Genomic DNA, 23,355 nt, shown 5'->3' on the forward strand with positions numbered 1-23,355 from the left:
TGACAGCCCTGGGCTATAGTGACAGCCTAGACTCTCTATCCAGTCCCTGCTGGTACTGCATTGAACAGGAGGGATACCTTGTTGTTACTGAGTGGAAGTGGATGTCAAGGCCTCTCAGGTGATATCCACTGACACTACAACAATCACTCTTTTTAAGTAAAACATTTTAAACATCTTTTTTGAAATACAATTCCCATACCGTATAATTTATCCATTTAAAGTATATCATTCAGTGGGTTTTAGTATATTCAGAGTTGAATAACCATTACCACAATCTAAATGTAGAACCTTTTCATCACCCCAGAAAGAAATCCCCTTACCCACTTAGCCATTATTCCCCAGTCCTCCTACTCCCAGCCCCTGCCAACCACTAATCTAATTTCTGTCTCTATGGATTTGCCTATTCTAGATATTCATATTAATGGAATCACAATATACAGCCTTTTGTGTCTGGCTTCTTTCACTTAGCATAACATTTTCAAGATTCATTCATGTTTTAGCACTTATCAATACCTCATCTTTTATGACTGAATAATATTCCATTGTATGGAAATATCACATTTTGTTTATCCATTCATTAGTTATGAACAATTGGGTTACCTCCATTTTTATAGTATTATAAATAATGCTGCTTTGAATTCATAGCAACAGCTATGAACATTTATGTACAAAATTTTACGTGGTCATGTTTTCAGTCATCTCGAGTAGACCTACACCTGGGTATGGGATATGGTAACTTTATTTAACCATTTGAGGGAATGCCAGATTTTTTTCCAAGAAGGCCTCATCAGTTTACACTCCCACCAGCAGTATATGAGGGTGTTTTAAATTTGTTATTGCTGTGGGTACCAGGGACTTTGAATTCTTCTAGTGACCTTGGCTTAGTCTTCCCTTTGTGCTTGTCCTCAGAAAGATTGTCTTTTGCAGCTCTTCTGGCTGCAAACCACTCTTACTATATCACTGGAGGCTTTAGCATTGTGGTGGTGTAGGGCATGGAGGAAGGACAGTATTCTCTAATATTCTGATTATGTCTTAGTCTGTGGATGGCATAGTGGTCCTGAGTCAGGAGGAGGGGATGGGGAAGAGGGTAGGGCTTTTTTGCTCCTGCCCCATTTTCCCCTGTCTACCTGCAGCAGATATTTTCTGGTGTCCTCAGTCTATGTCCTTGAAGTTCTTCTTCCTGTAGATTAAGTCTTTTTCCCCCTTAGATAACACAGGGAGGCTGAAACTGGGTACTCTTCCTTTCCCCTAGCACTAACAAAATTATGCCAGTGCACTCATTTGATATCCTTCCCCTGAAGATGAAGCCTTTTGTTCAGTAAAGGAGGAAGAACATTGAACACCAGGGGCCCAGACAGCACCACTGGGGGGTCTTTTCTCCAGGTTTTCTCCATCTTCTCTATGAGAGCTGAGTTGGATGGCTAGAGAAGAAGCTTACAAGAAGGTGGGGACCCCCTATGAGTACAGCCCTCAGGAACTTCATACTCTCATAGTAGTTCCCACTTGGCCCCAGCAAGTCATCAAAATTTCTAGTTTAATGTTTCTACTGTGGCTTCTGCCCCAGGTAAGCAAATGCTCCTGTCCTATGTCTCCCTGCAGGCATGCCTGTCTCTCTTTGGGTTGGCCATTTGACCTATGACTCATTTCTCTAAAGGGTTCATGAAAAAATTGTTAATTTGCTGCCTGTCCTGCCTTTTTCTTCTTGTAAGGATGGGAGTTTCTTCTTTCTGACCCTCTACAGGTCCAAAATGAAACCTTACCATTTTACTGGGAGTTAGTCACTGAAATGCAATATAAATGATCATTTTTTGCTGGGCCTTAATTGGCTGCACTAATAGATACATATTGTCTTTGATGTTTAGTGCTCTGTGTGAGATTCCCCTACATGCCTCCCCCTGATTTATCTTCTAGAGAAGAGTTTCCTAGGGGTCTGTGAATCCCGTGTAAGGTTCAGGAACTTCTGGAAATTGTATGCAGACTTTTAAGGATACATTTTTATCTGTATTTTTTTAAACCAGTGGACTTCATCTGATTCTTAGAAAGGCCCATGCTCTTAAAGATGTTTTTAAAAAGCCATTTGCCCTTTAAAAATCACATAGTGCTAGATGAGCAATTTGAATTTATTAAAAAGTCTCTCATTCTTTCTCAGAAGCCAGGATCTGAGTGGTCTATAAAACACACCAACCTATCTTAAAGGATTGAATGCATATATCATCTGTAGGCCTGGAGTCTCATTTATTTTGCCCAAGACTTTCATACCAACAGAGTGAAAGCTCAATATATCTTAACTCAGCAGAGAACACTGTAATACCCTCAGATAGAGCCTGTTTACATCATTTTTATCTGCATTTCTAACAAGCTTGATTATTTTTGTTTTCTGGCCCACAGTAGATAAAAAGCACTAAGCTTGCAAATGCACACTTATTGCGCAAAAAGGGACATTGAAGGATAGGAGAAAAACTTGCAAAGCAAGCCTCATGTATCATCTATTGTGTGAAAACTGCCCAGATCTTCAAGTCAGACTCAATTGCTGCTGCTTCTCCATTACCAGGCTGCATACACCTCTATTTGGTATGGGGTAAGAGGAATAATCAAACCTACCTAAGCAGCCCCAAAGTACATTGCTTCATAGCAGTTGATGTTCCAGTTAATGGCAGCGTATAGCCATAAAAAATGTCCCATTTATTTTTATAAGAAACTTAAGAATTATTTTTAAACTATTTGAAAATTATTTCCATGAAAAATATTTGCATGATTTTTAAAGTTTTAAACTTAGAAATTATATAAGCTTTACTTCATTGGAGAAATCAAGGTGTGACACAATGTCTTGACAATACTGGGTACCTTTTTTATCATACAAGAACAAGCTTCTATTCTTTTCTAGGTTCTCTCTGCTCTAAGTAGATGATTCTTCTAGATAACCTGAAAATCTCATCTTGCCTTAGGATTGTATAATTCTAAGAAAACCACTTACAGTTAACTCTCTTTAGTTAAATATAGATACCGTGTTTGCAGCTGTTTTTTTTTTTTGTGCTTTGGGGATGACACATCTGTTTGTGGTGAGTTAGGTATAGTTTCAGATTTAAGTGACTATGAATCAAAACTGAGCGATCTCTTTCTGCTTCATTCACATGAACCAGACAGTGTTCCCCTTTGTGTCATACAGGAAGTAAATGTTTGGCTTTTCCTCTTAAAAATGTCACAGAAATGTTCAGACTAGCTATGCTTTAAGAAACTGCCCACTGAGAGAGAAAGATGTTAATGAGAACAGTAAAAGCCAGAGCTGTCCATGAAGGCCATTTTCATTTTGTGGCTCTAACAGGTTAAGCATTGATATTCTAATTGAATTCATAGTGAGGCCTCCTTTGTTTCTGTAAGCATCTGAGAGGCCAAGATGTGCATGCACTGTTGGACTTGGCATAGCTTCTGGGCTGTATGTTAGCCTGTGAATCCCCTCTTTGACCATAAATGAGCAGATCTCTGGTAAAAGTATAAAGTCTTTTTGTTTCAGGAACTTTTGGGGAAACTACCAGTGCATATAAAATAGGCACACAATTGAGAGTATGTAAAACTTCTCAACTTCATTACCTAGGTCAGTGTCAATATCCAGATCCATCATTCATAATCTTTAATTTAGTAAAAAATGGCCATGTTTTATTTTGTGAAGTTTCTGCATTACTTCATGGCCTGTAAAATGTTAGTTAAAGTTCTTGATGGAGCTCTCACTTGGAAACCCTGTCTTTGGGAGCCAAGCCACACACATGTTAGTGAGCCATAAACTCACATCTTCTTTACTCCATCAACATTTACTTTATGGACTAGACAGGAGAACTCAGCTAAACATTTTTTTCTGCTTTTAATTGTAAAGCTGAGACTATGATGATGATAAAGTTAACTGCAGTTAGAATTTATTTAGCACTTACCAGGAGCCCAGTACCATGCTAAGCCCTTTACATAAATTCACACATTTAATCCTTAACAACAACCCCTCTGAGGTCATTGTGATCATTATCCCCATTTTATAGATGAATAAACAGAGAATTTAGATAACTTGCCCCAAACTATTACTTGGTGAAACCATTAGACAAATCAAGGTAGTCTGTCCCGGACCTATTTTTCATTCTTTAATAAAGATTTTTAATTTCATCTTTAGCTATATTAAAACATCTGCCTAGTTTACACATCAAACAGTGGAACAAAATACATTCAGAGAGATCAGCTTTTGTTTCTCTCTCTCTTCCCTATTTTCCTTCTCCCCAAAATTACCTGTTTTTTTAAAAAAAGTTTAAAGTTTATCCTTTTCTAGTTTCTTTATGAAAATAATACACAAATATGTGTGTATGTGTGTGTATGTATATAAAACTCACATCTCTACCCAGGATATGCTATAGCTATTTTATTTGTCTATATTTATTTTATAAACCTAAAAAAAATGTCTTTTTTTATCAGAAGCAAATTCATGAGACCAGTCTGGTAAATATAGGGTGTGACAAAAGTAGGTTTACAGTTGTGAGTATGCAAAACACAGAGTTTGTTCTTGTATTATTATTTATGAATTGTTATATTATTTTCCATATGAGCAGCTGTAAATTTACTTTTCCCCACCCTGTATATTTCATATTGCTTTGCAGATATGTGCCTGAGTGCTAAACTTGCATTCCTATCCCCTGTTTAACATTTTATGGTCTGCATCATGCTTGAGATGTTTGCCTTCTGTAGCAAGATAAGGCAGATGCCTGCATTCTGCCTTGAGTAAAAATGCTTCTCTAGAAACATTAGATCTGATGCTATTTAATCTGGCTAGGTTTTAAAATTGAAATCAGGCTTATTATATAAATCTGCTTTTTTCTCTAAAAGCAGAAGGGAAGATTATAATAATCATTGTATTTAGTCTTCATTTGCTTAAGAAAAATAGATTTCATTGATTGGTGTTCTTACAGTCCAAGGTTTCTCAGACTTCACAGAATTGCCTGTTCTGAAGGTTTGGTATTTCTGGAGCCATGGACAGGGGCCAGATTTCATTGGCTTCTGCTTTTATATCTTTTTATCTAGAGTCTTCAAGTTACTCCTCTGTTTGGTAATTTTGTGTATTAGTTTCCTAGGACTACTGTAACAAATTACCACAAACTGGGGCACTTAAAACAAGAAGAAATTATTTTCACAGTACTGGAGGCCAGAAGTCCAAAATCAGCCAGGCTGCACTCCCTCCAGAGATTTTAGGAGAAATTCTGGTTTTTTGCCTCTTCCAGGTTCTGGTAACTCAGCATTTATTGACTTATAGATCAGTGAGTCACTCCAGTCTCTGCTCCATGATCACACAGTGTTCTACTCTTCTGCCTCAACTCTTTCTCTGCCTTTCTCTTGTAAAGATTCCTGTCATTGGATTTTGGGCCCACACAGATATTCCAGGATGATCTCTCCATCTCAGAAATCCTTAAATTATTTACATCTGTAAATATCCATTTACAAGTTCCATAAATTAGAATGTAGACATATCTTTTGGGGGGCCACCATTCAACCCACTACAATATATTTCCAGGTTATTTAGGAAACTGTACAGGACAGATTTTTATAAGCAGTTATATTAAATAGGAAGACATGGCTTATGCTGTGTGATTAGATGCTGTGGCATTATTAACCCCAAAGCATGATTTTGCAATCAATTTATATTATGAAGTATATCACATAGAAAATAATGAAATATTTTAGGAGGTTAAAAACACTTGGCTTTGGTATTATTTACAGATCTAAGGTAGGCTTTCCCATACTGTCTTTCCCAAAGACAACAGTTTAGTACAACTGTAAATTGCCACAGCCACTTAACCACTGGCTCGTTAAAGGCACTCAAGTAATTTATAGAAATGAATCACAGTGTTCAGCAAAATGGCAATTCTGTTTCTTGGACTAGCCACCCAGAACACTGAGCTCTGGGCAAAACATGTTAAATGGATATGTCTATGATCCTCTCTTACCCCATTATACAAAGTATTACAGTAGATAAATAAATGAGGGGGAGAAAGGACAGATCTTTATTACAGAGGAATTCAAATTAATAAATGCAGGGCTGATATATACCAGTGGATACTAAAATTAGTCCATGATAGTCTGAGAAGAAATAGGATGTTTTTATAATCTCAAAGTATCCCTTCTAAGCTATTTATTAATTACAATGGGAAATATAGTAACCTAACAGTGGGGGAAAAAACAGCAAGACCCTATGTTAACCAAGTGATCAAGTTTAACATCACCACTAATAAGACATTGGTATCATGTATTCCTGATATAATGAAATGAGAAAGGCATGGCATCATTTCTGTGTATTCTTGCCAAAAAAAATTAGTAACATTAATCATGAGAAAATATCACACAAACCCCACTTGTAGGGACATTCTTTCAAATGTATGACCAGTATTCTTCAGAAGTATCAAGGTCTGGAAAGACTAAGAAACTGTCACAAATTAGAGGGTACTGAGGACACATGACAACTAACTGTGATGTGGGATCCTGGATTTAATTCTGGAACAAAAGGATATTAGAAGGGAAATTAGTAAAATTTGAATAAGGTCTGAAGATTAATTATTAGTATTGTAGCAATGTTAATTTTTTGGCTTAGGTAATTGTACACTGGTTATGTATGATGGTGACATGAGAAGAAACTATGTGAAGGGTGTATGGGAGCTCAGTACTATTTTTGTAACTTTGAGTAGGTCATCAAAAATAAGATAATAGCTAAATAAACAATTATAAGTTATCAGAGGGTACTTATTGCTTAATTTGAAGAGTTAAGGATTATTTGTTTTATACAAACTGTCTAAGAGTAACCTGTATTGTTTATTTAAATTCAAGGAGCCCAAGAAAATAATTCAAAAGGACCCCTTTACTCTTTATGAAATACAGAATAAGCTGATTTCTTTGTTGATACTTCAAACCCCTTCCAAGTAGGAGTTAATCTGGCCATTTAAGAAGTTAGAAATGTCTCTCTTGTTGAAGTATAGAGTGAGTGGGGATGGTCTTTTTAAAATAACATTAAATGGTTTTAGTTCCTCCATGATGTGTGCAATGTCTTCCTAGGTATACCGGAAGGACCTCATCAGTGCCATGAAACTTTCAGATTCTCACCACATTAATCCTGACAGCTATTATCTCTTTACGGATACATGGAAAGAAGAATGGGAAAAGGGAGTTCAGGTACCAGCCAGTCCAGACACTCTTCCACAGCCTTCCCTCAGGTATTTGCATGCTTGCACTTTTGACTTAGGGAATGAATGTTCTTACGGTTATCTGTGTGCTGCTTGGGGAGAGACTTTGAGTGGTTAACTTTACATTTATAATGCAAAATCACATACCATGTTCAGTTCACTGAGACCAGTGGCAGAGTATACCAGCTAGGGTAGATTAGTAGTTAAAGTCAAGCTCATTTATTTAGGGATAAAATATATGCCCATTTACAGGATAAAACTGTTTGAGGTCCAATCTGAATCGTGATAAGATTTTGGAGACCAGGATTTCCATGTCTGACTCAACAATAGTAGCATTTATTAGCCTTTGAAGAGAAACAGAGCATTAATTATATAACCCCACAATAATTGTGTTAATACATAACCCCATGAAAAGTCATTTCATTATAACAGGGAACTTATAGTAATAGCATCTATAAATAGTAAACCAAAATATTTAGAGTTCGTAAAATGCATAAACACAAATAAAAGGGAATAACTGTGATAATTGGGTTGACTATAAGCGCATAGCCTTCATTCGCAAAGACTTGAGAAGAAAGATTAAGTAGAAGAGGATTTTGCTTTTGTGGGAAGGGGAGAGGATTTTTCTGCCAGAGGAAATAGTAAGTTTTAACTTCTCAAGAGTAATGACTGATTTTGGAAGCCATTTTGTCTTACTGGTCTTTGTGTTCCTGGTGTGTTGCACAAAGGCTGACATGAAATAAAATGCTTGGTATAAGTTTGAGTGAGTGAATGAGTGAGTGAAGGACACAAGGGAGGGGAGGGAAGGGAAGGGAAGGAAAGGGATAGCAACAGATAAAAGGGTTGGTGGGACCTCTTGGTTACTATGAGAAAGTATACATCTCATTGTGCATCTGTGTATTTCTAGTGTAGATTAGGTTCTTAAAGGGCAGAGATCACATCCTTGAATTCTCCATCCCTAGCACCAGGTTCATAGGTCCTAGTCATTTTCCAGAAGAAATACTTGTTGAATTACACTTCTAAGATCCAGAGTCTCATAGTCTCTTAGGTATACAAGGTCTGTCCAGAAAAATTCCAGCCATTGTTAATATAATGAGAATGGTTTATGTGACAGTGATTTAAGTTGGCAGCCAAGGCAAATAACCTGGAATGGGAATGTGTGAACAATGATGACTTCGCTATACTAGGCACTGGGGGCAGTAGATGCCATTGAGTGAGCATGTGTACTGTGTGACCATTGCATTCAAAATGACTAAGTAAGTAGAGCAGCGAATGTGCCTCAAATTTTGTGTTAAGCTTGAACATGACCTCCATGAAAACTATTTGGATGATTCAGAAGGCCGCAGCTACAGGCAACTGGTGATAGGCAGCTTCATCACAATAACACACCCACTCATGCATCATGTCTCATGCAGAGCTTTTCAGTGAAACAAAAAATCACCCAGGTGATTCATCCCCCTACAGCCAAGATATGGTGCCCTGTGACTTCTGGCTTTTCCCAAAACTAAAATCACCTTTGAAAGTGAACAGATTTCAGAATGTCGATGAGATTCAGGCAAATAGGATGGGACCGTTGATGTTGATTCCAACAAAGGATTTTGCAGAGTATTTTGAACAGTGAAAGAGATGCTGGGATAATTGTGTGAGGTCTCAAGGGTACTTACTTTGAAGGGAACTGAGGCATCATTGTCCTATATACAATGTTTCCTGTATCTTCTTCAAGAAATGTCTTTTTTTCATAGCACATGGCTGGATACTTTCTGGACTCCAGCCTAGTAGAAGTACCACTGGATCATATGATAACTGTATCCTTAACATTCTGAAGAACTGTCAAACTGTTTTACACAGCATCTGCAATGTTTTACATTGCTGCCAGCCATGTATGAAGGTTCTACTTTCTTCATGTCCTCACCAACACTTATTATTGTCTATCTTCTATTAATGCCATCCTAAGAGTATTAAGTGTATCTCAGTGCAGTTTTTATTTTAATTTACCTGATAGCTAATGATATTGAGCATCAATTCTTCATATGCTTGTTAGTCACTTGCATATTCTTTTTGGAAGAGAGGTTTTATAATTTGTTACAAAAAGAAGAATCATATATATGGTCCAAAAATACAAGATTGTTCTTTTTTTCTCTTTCTGTGAAACACTACTGTTCAGACAACCAAAGTGAATCATCTTAGTTCATTTTTTCATGTTCCATCACATTTACTTTGGAAGGGAAGCCCTTGGCTGCTGAAAATCTGACCCTTTAGTGAACAAGGAGACAAAGTCCCCAGATCAGCAGTTCCAGAATGTCTCCCCCTTTTGAGAGAGAGGGTGGGGAGGAAGGGGGGAGGGAGGGGGAGGGAAGGAGAGGAGGAGGAAGGGAGAGATAAACATCAATCAGTTGCCTCTCATACATGCCTCAACCAGGGATCAAACCCACAACTTAGGTATGTGCCCTGACTGGGAATTGAACCCACAATCTTTTGGTGTACAGGATGACACTCTAACCAACTGAACCAAGAAGCCAGGGCCAGAATGTCCCATTTTTATATAGTGCATCCCTGCATACTTATATGCAGGGTGGGACAAAAATAAGTTTACATTTGTTCATATGGAAAATAATAAATAATATAAGAATAAACTTTCACATACTCACAACTGGAAAGCTACTTATGCTCTACCCTGTATACCTTTGGACAAATTATTCAGATCTTTTTCCCATTTTAAAATGTGAGCTATTTGTCTTTTTATTGTTGAGTTATAAATTTTCTTTACATATTCTGGATACAAGTTTCTTATTTGCAATTATTTTCTTCCATTCTATGGGTTGTCTTTTCACTTTCTTGGTGGTGTCCTTTGAGGCACAAGTTTTTAATTTTGATGTTCAGTTTATCTATTTTTTTCTTTGATTACTTATCTTTTTGGTGTCAGATATAAGAAATCATTGTCTATCCCAGGCCAGTATTGCTTAGCTAGTTGGAACTTTGTCCTGTAACAAAAAAGTTGCTGGTTTGATTCCTGGTCAGAGCACATAATACCCAGGTTGTCGGTTCAGTCTCCAGTCAGGGTGCATAGAAGGCAACTAGTCGGTGTTTCTCTCTCACATCGATACTTCTCTCTCTCTCTCTTCCCCCCACCTTCTCCCTCACTCTCTCTCTCTTCCTCTTTCCCTTCTCTCTCTAAAAGCAATGAAAAAATGTCCTCAGAGGATTAACAAATGTAATTTTAAAAAAAGAAAAAGAATTTTATAGTTGTATCTCTTACATTTGGATCTTTGATCCATTTGAGTTAATTTTTGTATATGGTATTAGGGGTGCAACTTCATTCTTTTGCATGTGGATATCAGGTACCCCATCTTCATTTGTTGAGCAGCTTACTTTTTGAAAGTTGATAGACACTGTATACCCAACCCCACTTACTACTTGGTTCCATGAGTCCCTTATAAACCAGGCTGCTATGGAAGAAAATGTAGTTGTTGAATCAAGAAATCCTAGTTCTTTTTTTTTTAATCTCTTCTTTCTACCTAGGTAACTTTTTAAAGTTTTTCCGATTTCAAACTGAGATGCTAATTTCTCTACCTTTATGTTTCACTCTGTCCAAATATGTCACTTTTTCCCCACACTATAAGAAAAAAAAACACCATTTACATTCCTTTTTATTGGTTAAATTTTATAACTTTTTATGTTGGGGGGGGTTTATTGTTGTTCGGGTACAATTTTCTGCTTCCCCCCCCACTCCAACCCAACCCCCTAGTGCTCCCTACCTCCCTCCCATTTCCACCCCCTCTGTTATTGTCCATGTGTCCTTTATAATTGTTCCTGCCCTTTGCAACAGCATGGATGGAACTGGAAAGCATTATGTTAAGCGAAATAAGTGGGGGGTTTTGTATGTCTTTGTTCTTCTTTTTATTGATTACAAATCTCCTAGAAATTAAGAAGCTGTCTGGTAACTGGTGATTTATACTATTGAGAGAATATTTCAAAAGTGTTTTTTTTAAGAAATTAAAAAATAGAAATGTCAAAATTAAATGCTTTGGGGCATTTGGAATCTTTCTCCCTGGCATATGTCATCAGTTTGGCTCAAATGAACTTTTATCTTTAAAAAAATAAAATAAAAAATAAAAAAGGATAGCTTGCCCTGACTGGTGTGGTTCAGTGCATGGGACATCATCCTGCAAACTGAAAGGTCATTGGCTCAATTCCAGGTCAGGGCACATGCCTGGGTTGCCGACCAGGTTTCCAGTTGGCATGCAAGAGGCAGTCAGTCGATGTTTCTCTTGCACATGGATGTTTCTCTCCCTCCCTCTCCCTCTATCTAAAAATAAACAAATAAAAATTTTAAAAAGATAGCTTTATTCTCAAAGCCACAAATTAAATTGTTTTCTTCTAACATAACTGCCAGATCTAAACAAATGTAAATGTTTTATAGTATACCTTTGCAATGATTGTTTTTAGATTTAAAACCAATATCTTCAGTGGTCATGTGTTACTATTATATAAAGAAGAAATGTTAGTTAATAATTATTCAGTTAGCTTTGAGTGGTGTGACTCAGTGGGTTGAGTGTTGTCCTGCAAACCAAAAGGTCACCGGCTCGATTCCAGGTCAGGACACATGCCTGGATTGCTGGCCAGGTCCCTGGTTGGGGGTGTGCGAGAGGCACCTGATCAATGTTTCACTCACACATCAATGTTTATCTCCCTTTCTTTTTTCCCTCTGTTCCCCTCTCTCTAAAAATAAATGAAGTCTTTTTAAAAATCATGACTCAATTTTAAAATTCTTCCTGCCTTCCAAATTTTAAAAAGAGTATGAATTGGTGTGCATTGAAAACATGAAGACATTTCTTAATTCTGTGCTAAAGGTTATTAAAAACCTTTCTGTATTAAAACAGAATGTTATCACAGTTTACAATAGCATGTGAAAACTGTCAGAATGTAAAAACAAAAATCTTTTTAATCCATTATTTTGGGTTGGCTCCTCTATGCCAGTTTGTTAAAATCAAAACCTAATTGGTTAGTTATTTTCTACTGATGGAAATCTCAGTTCACTGGAGTAAGTATTCTAAGTATAAATCTGTTAGAGAAATTTAAGAATGAATCTAATGTAATACAGTAGTTAAAATATATGTAAAAGTATTGGGAAACAACTATTTACCATTATGTATTAGTCAAAGTAGGCCAACTGCTATAACAGGCATCCCCAGTGGTCTCAGCATCTTAACACAATGAAGATTTTATTTCTTGCATATGTCTCTACCCAATTTGGGTTTGGGATGTGGGTCACCACTACCCCCATGTAGTCATTCAGGGACTTGAGCTTTTGTTATGAGTGGCTCCTCTATCTGCTAGGTACTTTTACACTCCCTTTTCCACCCCTAAACTTCTAAATCCAGTCTTCAGGAAAAGAAAAGACAGTGTGGAAGGTTAGCAGATAGACTTTGGGAAGGAGGGGTCTAAACTTTGAAGTGACTTACCCACCCATATGCCATAAGCCAGAAGTCACTTCTCATGGCCTACAAAAGAGGCTGAAGAATGCAATCTTGCTGTGTGCCTAGATGAAAAAGGAAACGGGGTTTGGTACACACATAGCATTTCTCTGCTACTCTTTGATAGTGAAATTACAAACTCAAAGCTGTGTGAGCATAGGAACTTTATTGATTTTACTTACCACTGTAAAAGTGCTGGTAGTTGATGCTATGATCTCCACTCCCCACATTCCCATATTGTCTTAGGACTCTTCATGTGGTCTCTGAGCTGGTTAGTCTGACTTGTTACCTGGCAGCTTTGGGCTCCAAGAGTGAGCCCATTAATCCGTCAACTAGAAAACTTAAATATTACTTAATCCACGAGATTGTCAAAATACTTGAGAATATTGTTTCCTAATTGGCTTGCAGAAGTAATTTTGGACATATGTAAATTAATTGACCTTATCCTTGGGTGCTAGAGTTACTCCATTGGTGCCATAATAACTGAAAAGGGAGTGGAAAAGATGCAGTATAGCAGGTGGAGCAAATCCTTGTGGAATCTTTGTCCTGTCTTTCAGACTACGTTTTTTTTAATTCTGTTCTAGTGTTCTTTCTTCAGTTCTCTTGTCCGATAGTATAGTGTAGCATACGTATGTGGTGACTGAGATGATAGAGTACAGAGAATTACAGAGCCACCTTGCCCTGTAAGTTATAGCTACTTAGGTAAGTCTTTCACACCACAAGGGGTTTTTTGAAAATAAGTTCAACAAATAAAAATGATGTTGACCCCATTACATGCTTTTAGGTAGGCTGATTTTGATGCTAGTCAGTAACAAAGAAGCTTCAGATAGATTTTTTTTAGGTTTTCATTTGTTTATTTAAATTAGTTTCTATTACAGTAAGATTCCAATGCAAGGAAGACAGTGCTTTATGTTTGGTTGAAAGGAAATATGCATTATAAGTTCTGTGACACACAAGTAGCTAATGATGTATTTACCAAGTATGTGTTTGTATATTTTTAAAATTATAGATGAATTATTGCCTTATAGTAAAAAGAAAAATAATCAGAATACAAAACATCAGCCGTATAGTTATATGTGCTTATACACACGTGTATATATAAATGGAATATTCTTGACTTTTTTCAGTTAACAATATGTCATCATATACTTCTGAGTCATTAATGATACGAAAGAGGAATGATTGGATTTTTCAGACAAGCCACTATTTCTCCTTGGGATGTAAAAGTGGAACTGACTGGGCTATGGACAGCAGCGCTTTCTTCACTAAACTCCAGACTCAAATATATAACCACCAGTTCAACATTTCCACGTGGATGTGCAGTAGACATCTCACACTTAAAATGCTTCCAACTGAAGGGCTGATCTTCCCCAAACTAGTTCCACCTATAGTTTTCCACATTTAACTTATGGTAGATCTGTTCTGTCTGTTGTAACTCTGTTTTTTCAGTCTTTCATGTCAAAATTCTTAGAGTCACCTTTGATTCTTCATTGCCAAATACCCCATATTCAACATTAAAAGATATCCTCTTGGTTTCACTTCCAAAAGATAATTTGGGTTTTGTATAGTAAGTCAAGGGAAGAACAGCCCCTAGTGATAAATGGAGCACCTATTTTTCCCCACCCTGTATAGTTGATAAACAGAAGTTTTGCACTCTCTTCTTTATGGTTAATGGCTTTTGTCTTATTTAAAGTATCTTTGCCTATCCGAAGGGTATAAAGATATTCCTCTTTGTTTTCTTCTAGAAACTTAATAAACATACTAATTTAATTTAAAAACATTTGTAATCTATCTTGTTCCACATAGAATGTGAGGCAATTGAGATGAATAGTTACCAAATATTCTCCCTTTCAGAAAAAGATGAATCTTGAAATAATTAGATATTCTATAATTATCTCATATGCCATGCACCTAAAAAGCACAGCATATTTAGTCTCATAGTCTCTGGATAATTCATATACATGTCTTGTTTTTTATTTGGGTTCATTTCAGTTGGAAGCAAGCCTCTGACAGCAGTTCCCAAAGTTTTAGCTTCAATTAATATTTTAGGGTTCTGCTTTTTCCTCAAGTATTTGTAGCCTTTGGCTTTAAAAACTCCATATGGTAGAAAAGTTAACATGTACAAATGCATATTGGTACTAACTTTATTCAGCATATATAAGTGGAATCATATGCTTTTAAAAGCATATGGTTAGGAGGAAATATTTACTCTATAAACATATTTACAGAGCAGATTTGGTCTATGTACAAGAGAGGACCCAAAAAATCAGAATTAACTTTTGGACAGTGGACCTCTTATAGTACAGGCTTGCCCTGCTAGCTGAGTGTTCTAGAAACCCACCTGTATCAGTGTACCAGCTGGCGTTGTTGTGAGAGGCTGCATTCAGCTTCAGGGAATTTTTTTGAAGCTTCAGCATGTTTGCTCATTTCATGATGGGTGGTTTACAAGTGCACCAGCCCACACTGCACTGAGTGTTCAGCAGTTTTTGACCAAAAATAGCATGACCCCCCCAAGCCCCATCCTCTATATTCACCCAGTGTCTCCCCAAGCAATTCCTTTTGTTTCCCTGGATGAAAATCCTAAAAGGGAAACGTTTTGCCAGTGTGAAAGAGATGAAACAAAAAACACCAGAAGCACTAAAAGCATCAAAATTGGTGAGTTAAAAAACTGTTCTGAGCAGTGGAAAAAAAGTCTTAGTAGGTGTATTGCATCAAATGGAGAGTACTTGGAAGGTGACTGAAGTTTAAACATTTAAGAATACATAATTTTTATAAATAAATTCTGGTTTGGGGGGCCCCCTCATACTATTTATATGTATTCATATGAATATATTTATGTCTATGAATACTTATACTTGTATAGCAGCTCTAGAGTAGCAATTTTCAACATGTTTCACCTCATGATACACATAAACCAATTACTAATATTGTCCGGGCATACCAAAAAAATATATTTTTTGCTGATCTGACAAAAAATGTTTTTATTCATTCACACCAGATGGCTATGGTTGTGTTGGCCATTGTAATTTTTATATTTGACAGTCTCAGAAAAAGAGGTTCATGTCCCTGACTAGTCAGGTACTACATGTTTTAAAACTTTTTGTGGCACACCAGTGTGCCACAGCACACTGACTGAAAAATCACTGCTCTATAGTAAAGAAATCGGCTTTAGAAGCCTTCCAGAGAAACAATTTTCATTATTTTATGATGAGCTATGTATTTTTTTCTCTCTCTTTTTTAGATGGCTCACCCTGTTCTTTAAAATTGCCAGGGAATGATAATCCTCTTGGTTATATTTTCTGATGCATAATGCAGTACCTAAAACATCAGTTGTAGAATAGGTCATTGGTGTGAGAAACTTCTATTTCTTCCCTTGCTTGATTTCCTTGCCTTGGGCTCTTAAGTGTCTAAAAGGGTAAGGGGAAATGCTGGTTTTCTCTGGCCTACTGGAGAAGTTGATGGAAGAACAGGAGTCTTTCTTCTCATCATGTAGCCCTGGCCCAGACTTACCATTGCTATCATTTATGATTGGGAAATGCCTTAAGTTTGTGTAAGTCCGTGGACTCTTGGCTTTCACTCATCTACATAAATAGTGAAGACAATAAGAAATAACAACAATGACATTATTTTTATTGAACTTACTGGGGTGACATTGGTTAATAAAATTATATATGTTTCACGTGAACAGTTCTATAATGCCTCACCTGGAGGGCATTATGCTAAGTGAAATAAGCCAGTCAGAGAGAGACGACTACCATATGATTTCACTCAAATGTGGAATCTAATGAACAAAATATAAACAGACTCATAGATACAAAGAACAGACTGACAGCTGTCCAAAGGGAAGGGGTTGCAGGACTAGGTTAAAAGTATAAAGGGATTAAGCACAAAACAAAACAAAAAAATCCTCATCAGCAGTCAGTATTCAGAGAACATAACAAAACTGAATTTGTTCTCATACTTCCCAGTTCGCAGAGCAGGAGATTTCCACAAGGTAGAAAGAGCATTCAACTCCATTGTATGGCCTGAGTATCGTTGGGCCCATTCAGTCAATACCTGTAATATGTCATCTGTTAATTGTTATTTAGTGTTTTTCTTTTGCTTTTCTAGGATTGTAGCTGACAAGGTAAAGGAAGTTCTATTTACCCGGCCCCGGAAGTATATCCAGTCCTCTGTCCCAGAGACCACAGAGCCTGGCTATGTCAACATCAAGGAGCAGGCGGCATCTGTGTGCCGCTATGACCTAGATGACATGGACATCTTCTGGCTCCAGGAACTCAATGAAGACCTTGCAGAAATGGGTAAGTTGTTTTCTCACAAGTAAGTTGTTCCTTGACTTGACATGTGATTTTTTTTCTTTTAAGTCATCCAACCATTGAACTTGCTTTCATCTTGTGGCTTCCTTTCTTTTCTGATCTTTTTGTTTATTTTTTTCTTTGATTTTATTTTAATAATGCATATATTGAAATGTATAAATATATTGAAATGGAGCATTAACATTTAAATTGAACTTTTTCTTCCCTTGTTCGTGGTGAATAGCACAGATCAGGGATGGCCTGTAGGTTTCACAAGGCTGTTTCCCAATTCTGAATGTGAGTGATTATGGCTGATTGGATTTCTGGTTGAGAAGAATTCTGAAACTGGTTCCTCACTCAGTCCTAAAAGCACTGTTGGCTTTCATCAGTGAACAGAGCCAAGGGTAGTGGCACCTCTACCATCTCATTCTAACGGAGAGAAGGTCAACTTTAGCATTAGACAGCACTACAACTGACAGGTTGGTGTGACCAGGACACCTTATACAGAACTTATAATTTTGCTGCTCAGAATAAGAATGGCATGCTAGAGCAAAAAATTCCAAAAGCAGTTATTAGCTAGCTCCATTGAATTCCAGAGTTGTCATGCAATTCTCAAAAATAAAATAAAATGAAGCAAAAGCAAGCAAACAACTTGTGAGTAAGCATAGAAACAATTTTTCAGGAGAATGTGTGCTGTACAATACCATAAAATCCTAGGCTGAAAGAAAACTCACTTTACAATATTTATATAAAACTCTTTTTGACCTGTATTCAATCTGAGCAGTGTTTAGGTCCAAGTGGTCCTATGGAACAGTGGGTGGTTTTTAATATGAGATACAGTGAAGGATACATTTGATTTCATTTTTGTTTGAATCAAATTTGTTCATTGTTAGTACAAGAACCAGTGTTGTACTTTTCTCCCCTCCCTCCCTCCCTCCCTCTTTCTTTCTCTCTCTCTCTCTCTCTCTCTCTCTCTCTCTCTCTCTCTCTCTCTCTCCTTTATTTATTATTTCTAAGGTTGGTATCTGAATGCATGTGAACAAAAAATTAAAATTGTATTAAATTCGGTTTGGCATAATGGTAGTACTTATTCTGCCAGTAACCAATACTTAACTCCTTGCTTCTTGAAACTTTTTGTTTTATGTCTTCTCTTGCTCTGCCATCTAAGAGGAAGGGGGGTAAATTTAGGGTGGTAACCACAAAGATAGGAGAATAAAAGACTGGCAAAGAGGGGAAATCAGTGTGGGGGCATAATCAAGTAGATTGATGGCTCAACATGTGGTGTTTGTGAACCATATAACATCCATATACATTACAGTCATTACATTGCTGCCTTTGACATGACATCATCTTATAACTAGGTCCCTTTGGTATTTTGCAGCTAATTCCCTTTGGATGAGCTTTTTAAATAAACTTTTTTTATTTAGAAATAGTTTCAGATTTACAGAAAAGTTGCACATTTAATACAGTAACCATATACCCTTCACACAGTTTCAGTTTCCCCTAACATTAACATCTCACTTTACCATGGTACATTTATCAAAGCTAAGAAACCAACACCAGGTACATTACTATTAACAAAATTCCAGGCTTTGTTGGGATTCCATCAGAGTTTTGTTTGTTCTTGTTTTTTTTACTAATGGTCTTTTTCTGTTCCAGGATTCCATCCAGGATACCACACTGCATTTAGGCATGGATGAGTTTTAAAAGAGGATTGCCTTATCTCAAGCATTCCTTTAGGATGAATGATACTGTAGTGAGGTTTCTAAGAGCTTAAAATAAACTTTTAAAAACAACAGTAAATTAAACACATTTTTTTACTCGGATTAAGGAACTTTAAAAATTGAGCACTTGCTACATACCAGGCACTAAGCAATGTGTAAATATTACCTCATCTCGGCCTCACAAGACATCAGTGAGTTTGGTATTATCCTATTTTACAGATAAGAAAACTAAGCCCTAAAGAGGATAAATAACTTGTCAAAGTTTACATGACCGATATGAGGTCAAGCTGGAATTTGAATTCAACTGCTTTTATAATCAGACACTAATATTCCTTCATTCCAGAAAAAAATGTGTAGTTTGTTAAGTGGAAAAATGAAACATACTGCCTGGGTAGTTTTTTTTTATTTATAAATAGCTATAACATTAAAAAGGTAGTTTATGTGGAATTTTATATTACTTGGGTAAATTTGTTTTGGATTATTTTGAGAATTGCTTCTGAATTTACAAGCTGTTTGAAAAAATATATGCGTATATGATCCTTTCAAGCAGAAAAATATTTCATTTTTATCAGTATCTACCATATGAATCTTTATGTTGGGTTATTAAATATGGAAGACTAAGAAAAATTAAAAGTACAGAAGGAAAAGAAATCAAGAGGCAAAAAAAGTAACTTCAGAATTTGCAATTAGACCTATGTAAAAGCTGATAAGTTTATTTCATGTTGGAGTTTGACACTTAAAAAAAACTATTGGATTTTTTTAAAAGTCAAGTTTGTAAAGCAAAATATTTTGTATGTATAATTACATATATAGTACCTAGTATTTTCTTTTATGACTTGATACCTTTTTGTATGAAAATGTCCTTGTATAACCATTAGATGTGCTCATTGGGACTAATTTGCTAAGACTGTATTATTATTTGTATCCACATAGTTAAGTGTTATTCTAATTATTTTATTATACTGTAAGTTGAAGTGTTCAAAATTACAAACTTCACTAAAAGTCCTCCCTCAGTGGAAATAAGAGAAAACACAGAGAGATTTAGGAGGTGACTAGCTAGGATTTAGACAGAAAACTTAAAGGGTCAGTAATATATCTTACAAGAAATATGGTGAAATATATTTTTACTTCATGTGTGAAACACTAACTTGTGTTGCTACATAAATATTAGAATATCTCTAGTAACTGATTCTTTGAAATCTCTTCACCCCTGCACCGGGCTCACAGTAGGTAATTTGGGAATGACAGCTGACTGACGAGTTGATTGATTGTTTGTATTTCTGTGCAGGTTGTGAGCCAGTTGATGAGAATCTTATGGAAAAGACAGTAGAAGTCCTGGAACGCCAATGCCATGAAAATATGAACCATGCTATTGAGACAGAGGAAGGGCTAGGCATAGAGTATGATGAAGATGTGATCTGTGATGTGTGTCGGTCTCCAGACAGTGAAGAAGGGAATGATATGGTATTCTGTGATAAGTGTAACATCTGTGTGCATCAGGTTAGTGAGAGTGGAGACTGTCACCTCCCCACATTCAGCCTTGCTGAAGCTCAGTGATGATCTCCAGCACCTATAGTAGGGTAGCTCCTTGCATTTAAGGGGGAAAATAAAGATTTGGCCTGGCTGTTCTTCAGTATTCCTTTAGAAACAATACTTACGGTTCGATTCCCAGTCAGGGTACATGCCTGGATTGCAGGTCATGACCCCCAGCAACTGCACATTGATGTTTCTCTCTCTCTCTGTTTTCTCCCTCCCCTCTCTAAAAATAAATAAATAAAACCCTTTAAATTTTTTTTAAAAAATTAAAAAAAAAGAAACAATACTTACGATCCCCAAGGTGACTTACAAAATTTACCCAAGGGGGCTAAACTCAGGTGTTTATTGTCACTTCATCCCCAGATCATTGAAATTGTCTTGTTAGATACTTTACAATTCCCTGGGGAGTCTTCTTGCTGCCTGCTTGGGAGTCTCTCCTCTGCCTCAAGTCCATACTATATCACCAGGTTACACCTATGGTCAGTAACCTTGGTGAGTTTACACTTCCTATAGCTGGAAATCCACACTTTTTATCCTAGCACCCAGAGCCCTCCCCCATCTCCCAAATATGGCACTCCCAGGAAGCTAGGTCCACCCCACTTTTAAAGATCATAGGATCTTAGAACTGTGAAGTCTGTCCCACTCCTCAAATTCACAGAAAATACCAGAAGGAGGAAGTGACTTTACCCAAGTTCTTATACCCAATTATTTGTCATTCTTTCTACAACACTGCCTTTTTAATTAATAATGATGATATCAACATTCTATTCAGTTTTTCCTTTTCTTCACCCATAAGCCCTGTGCTGCAATGAAATAAGGTGACTCAAGGAAGCACCGTATTCTTGTCACTGTGCTGTCCATGTTTTGGCCACCCTGCCCCACAATTTAAAGTGCCTTCTCCCACTTTCAACTATCAAAAAAATCCATATATCTTCCAAGATCTAGTTCAAATCCGTTCTTGAACTCCCTTACCCTAAGTGATTTTTCACTCTTCTGAACTTGTGATTCATTAATTTATCTAGCAAATAGGTACGCAGCACCATCCATGTACCAGGACTGTGCTGCATACTGAAGACACAATGAGTGATGAAGAGGTGGACGTGGTCTTTGCCTCCAGGGAGACCAGAGTCTGGTGTAGGGACTAAAAAGAAACTGCCCATGTAGTATAGTATGCCAACTGTTTTTGTACGTAGAAGTCTGTGCTGCTGTGGAAGTGTGTGGGAAGGATGGGTGTCAGCACTTCAAAATGGTGGCATCCAAGCTGAATCTTAATGGCCAAAAGGTAATGCCAGATAAAACAGCAGCACATGTTCAGGCAGAGAAGAGATGTCTTCAGATGAGTTAGTGAGAGTGGGCAAAGCATGTTTGAGGTAGCTATGAGCAGTTCAGAACTGTGTAGTGTGGTGGATGGAGCAGGAAAGGCATGGAGAGTGAGGGTAGATAGGGATACAAGGGACACATGTGAAGGGCCTTCTCTCACAAACTAAACAACTTCAGTTTTGTCCTGTCAACCCTGAAGGTTAGGATTTGTGTTTTAGATGATTCTGGCTACAAAGTGACTGAAATGATTACATAACAGGCAATAGAAGTCAGGGCTGAAGAGTCTATTTTAATTACCTGGGTCACCTAACCTAACCTTCTGTGTTAGAAGGTACTCAAAATTATTCTGTGACCAATTGTGTCTTTTTCTTCATTTTACTTGTGTTTTTAAAGACTGAATTTTGAAAATTTATCTTCACTTTACCAGTTACTATTATTTATATTACACCCTAAGATAGAAAATCTTTACCATAAAACTATGAACTTAAGTATGTTACCATACCAGTCCACAGTCCCTTCTCTGTGATGCCAAAATTTTAAAGCTCTGAAAAACTGCAAATTTTTGTTTAAGTTTGGCACCAAAACAGATTTGGTGGCAATAGTAGAAGTCACCCCATATGAGGCTATTTATAGTCTTTATCCCATTTTGTGTAGTCATATTTTTTTAAAGAAACGTTACTGTATTTGATTATATGGTACTGCCCCTGGTCCTGTTGGGGAGTTAGGTTATATACCATGTATGTACTATATTACTTTCCTAAGATATGAACAATCCTGAATTTCCTGATTTTCTCACCCTAGGGTTTTCAGATAAATGACTGTGGATCTATAGTGTGCTTGAAGGGAATCATGTAAAAGTCATCTGTATATAGTTTTTATATTTGTACTTCCCATTTGGGACAAAATATTAAGGAATTATTTTCAGGTTCTTTTGACTGACAAAATGAAATGTGGCATAATAGTTCTCAAGGGTATTTTATTGTTTTGAAAACATATCCAGTAATGACTATAAATGATGCCCTTTCATCACACAGAAAAAGGTGAAAGTAACACCTAACCAGGCGTTACAGAATGTAAGTTGGTATGTATTAATGCTGGATGCTGTGCCATGTAAAGTTTCATATAAAAAGGGTTCTTCCAAAGGGAAGATACTCACTTGAGCTCTCAAGAGCTACTTAGGTTAGAGCGCCCTCTGTTGATTGAAAAGTGACTTAAAGTGATTTGGAAGATTTACTTGACTCCTTAACAGAATCAAGAACATGTTGATATTTATATATAATAAACATAATTTTTCTTCTTTACTGCCACCATATTATATCATATGTTTGTTCTTCTATACATATAACATACTTATGGTCAGTACTGTGGAAGATAAGTTTACATCAATAGACTTCAGATTTTAACAGTGAACTTAAAACTTTTTCATTAAAAAATATGAAAATTTAAATCATTCCGAGTCCTTTTATATGTTCCATTGTCTGATTCTTACTCCAGGTATTCAACACTCAAACCGATACCTAAATCAATTTGACTGAAAGTATATGTTCATCGTTTTTATACCTATCATGTATATAATATTTGGCACCGAGTTTATGACCCTGAAATTATATGCAAAACATATGTTCATGCAAGCGTGCAATTTTCTCAAGAGTCCACAGCCTTCATCATTTGTGGTCTAGAAAAAGTTGAGAACCACTGCTATTAAATAAAAGCTTCTGTGATCTTATGACCATGAGTAAGTTGATACAAGACTTAGTAAGTGATTTTCTACCCCAGGAAATAAAGGGTATTCCTAGAACCAGCCATT

The 23,355-nt window shown here is 36.7% G+C and overlaps 1 protein-coding gene across 10 annotated transcripts in view; it reads left to right on the top strand.

Annotated features, from left to right (window-relative positions):
* The window catches only part of JADE3 (jade family PHD finger 3), a 137,901-nt gene that overhangs the window by 88,123 nt on the left and 26,423 nt on the right, over positions 1–23,355 (top strand). For all 10 annotated transcript variants that reach the window (XM_045860627.1, XM_045860621.1, XM_045860624.1 and 7 more), the window contains 3 exons: positions 7,072–7,229; positions 16,784–16,974; positions 19,981–20,192. In XM_045860627.1, coding sequence (XP_045716583.1) covers positions 7,072–7,229; positions 16,784–16,974; positions 19,981–20,192 — 561 coding nt within the window. The remainder of the gene's footprint in view (positions 1–7,071; positions 7,230–16,783; positions 16,975–19,980; positions 20,193–23,355) is intronic.

This window comes from Phyllostomus hastatus, unplaced genomic scaffold (assembly GCF_019186645.2).
Source record: "Phyllostomus hastatus isolate PE091 unplaced genomic scaffold, TTU_PhHast_1.1 phas_scaffold_200, whole genome shotgun sequence".
Lineage (NCBI taxonomy): Eukaryota > Metazoa > Chordata > Mammalia > Chiroptera > Phyllostomidae > Phyllostomus > Phyllostomus hastatus.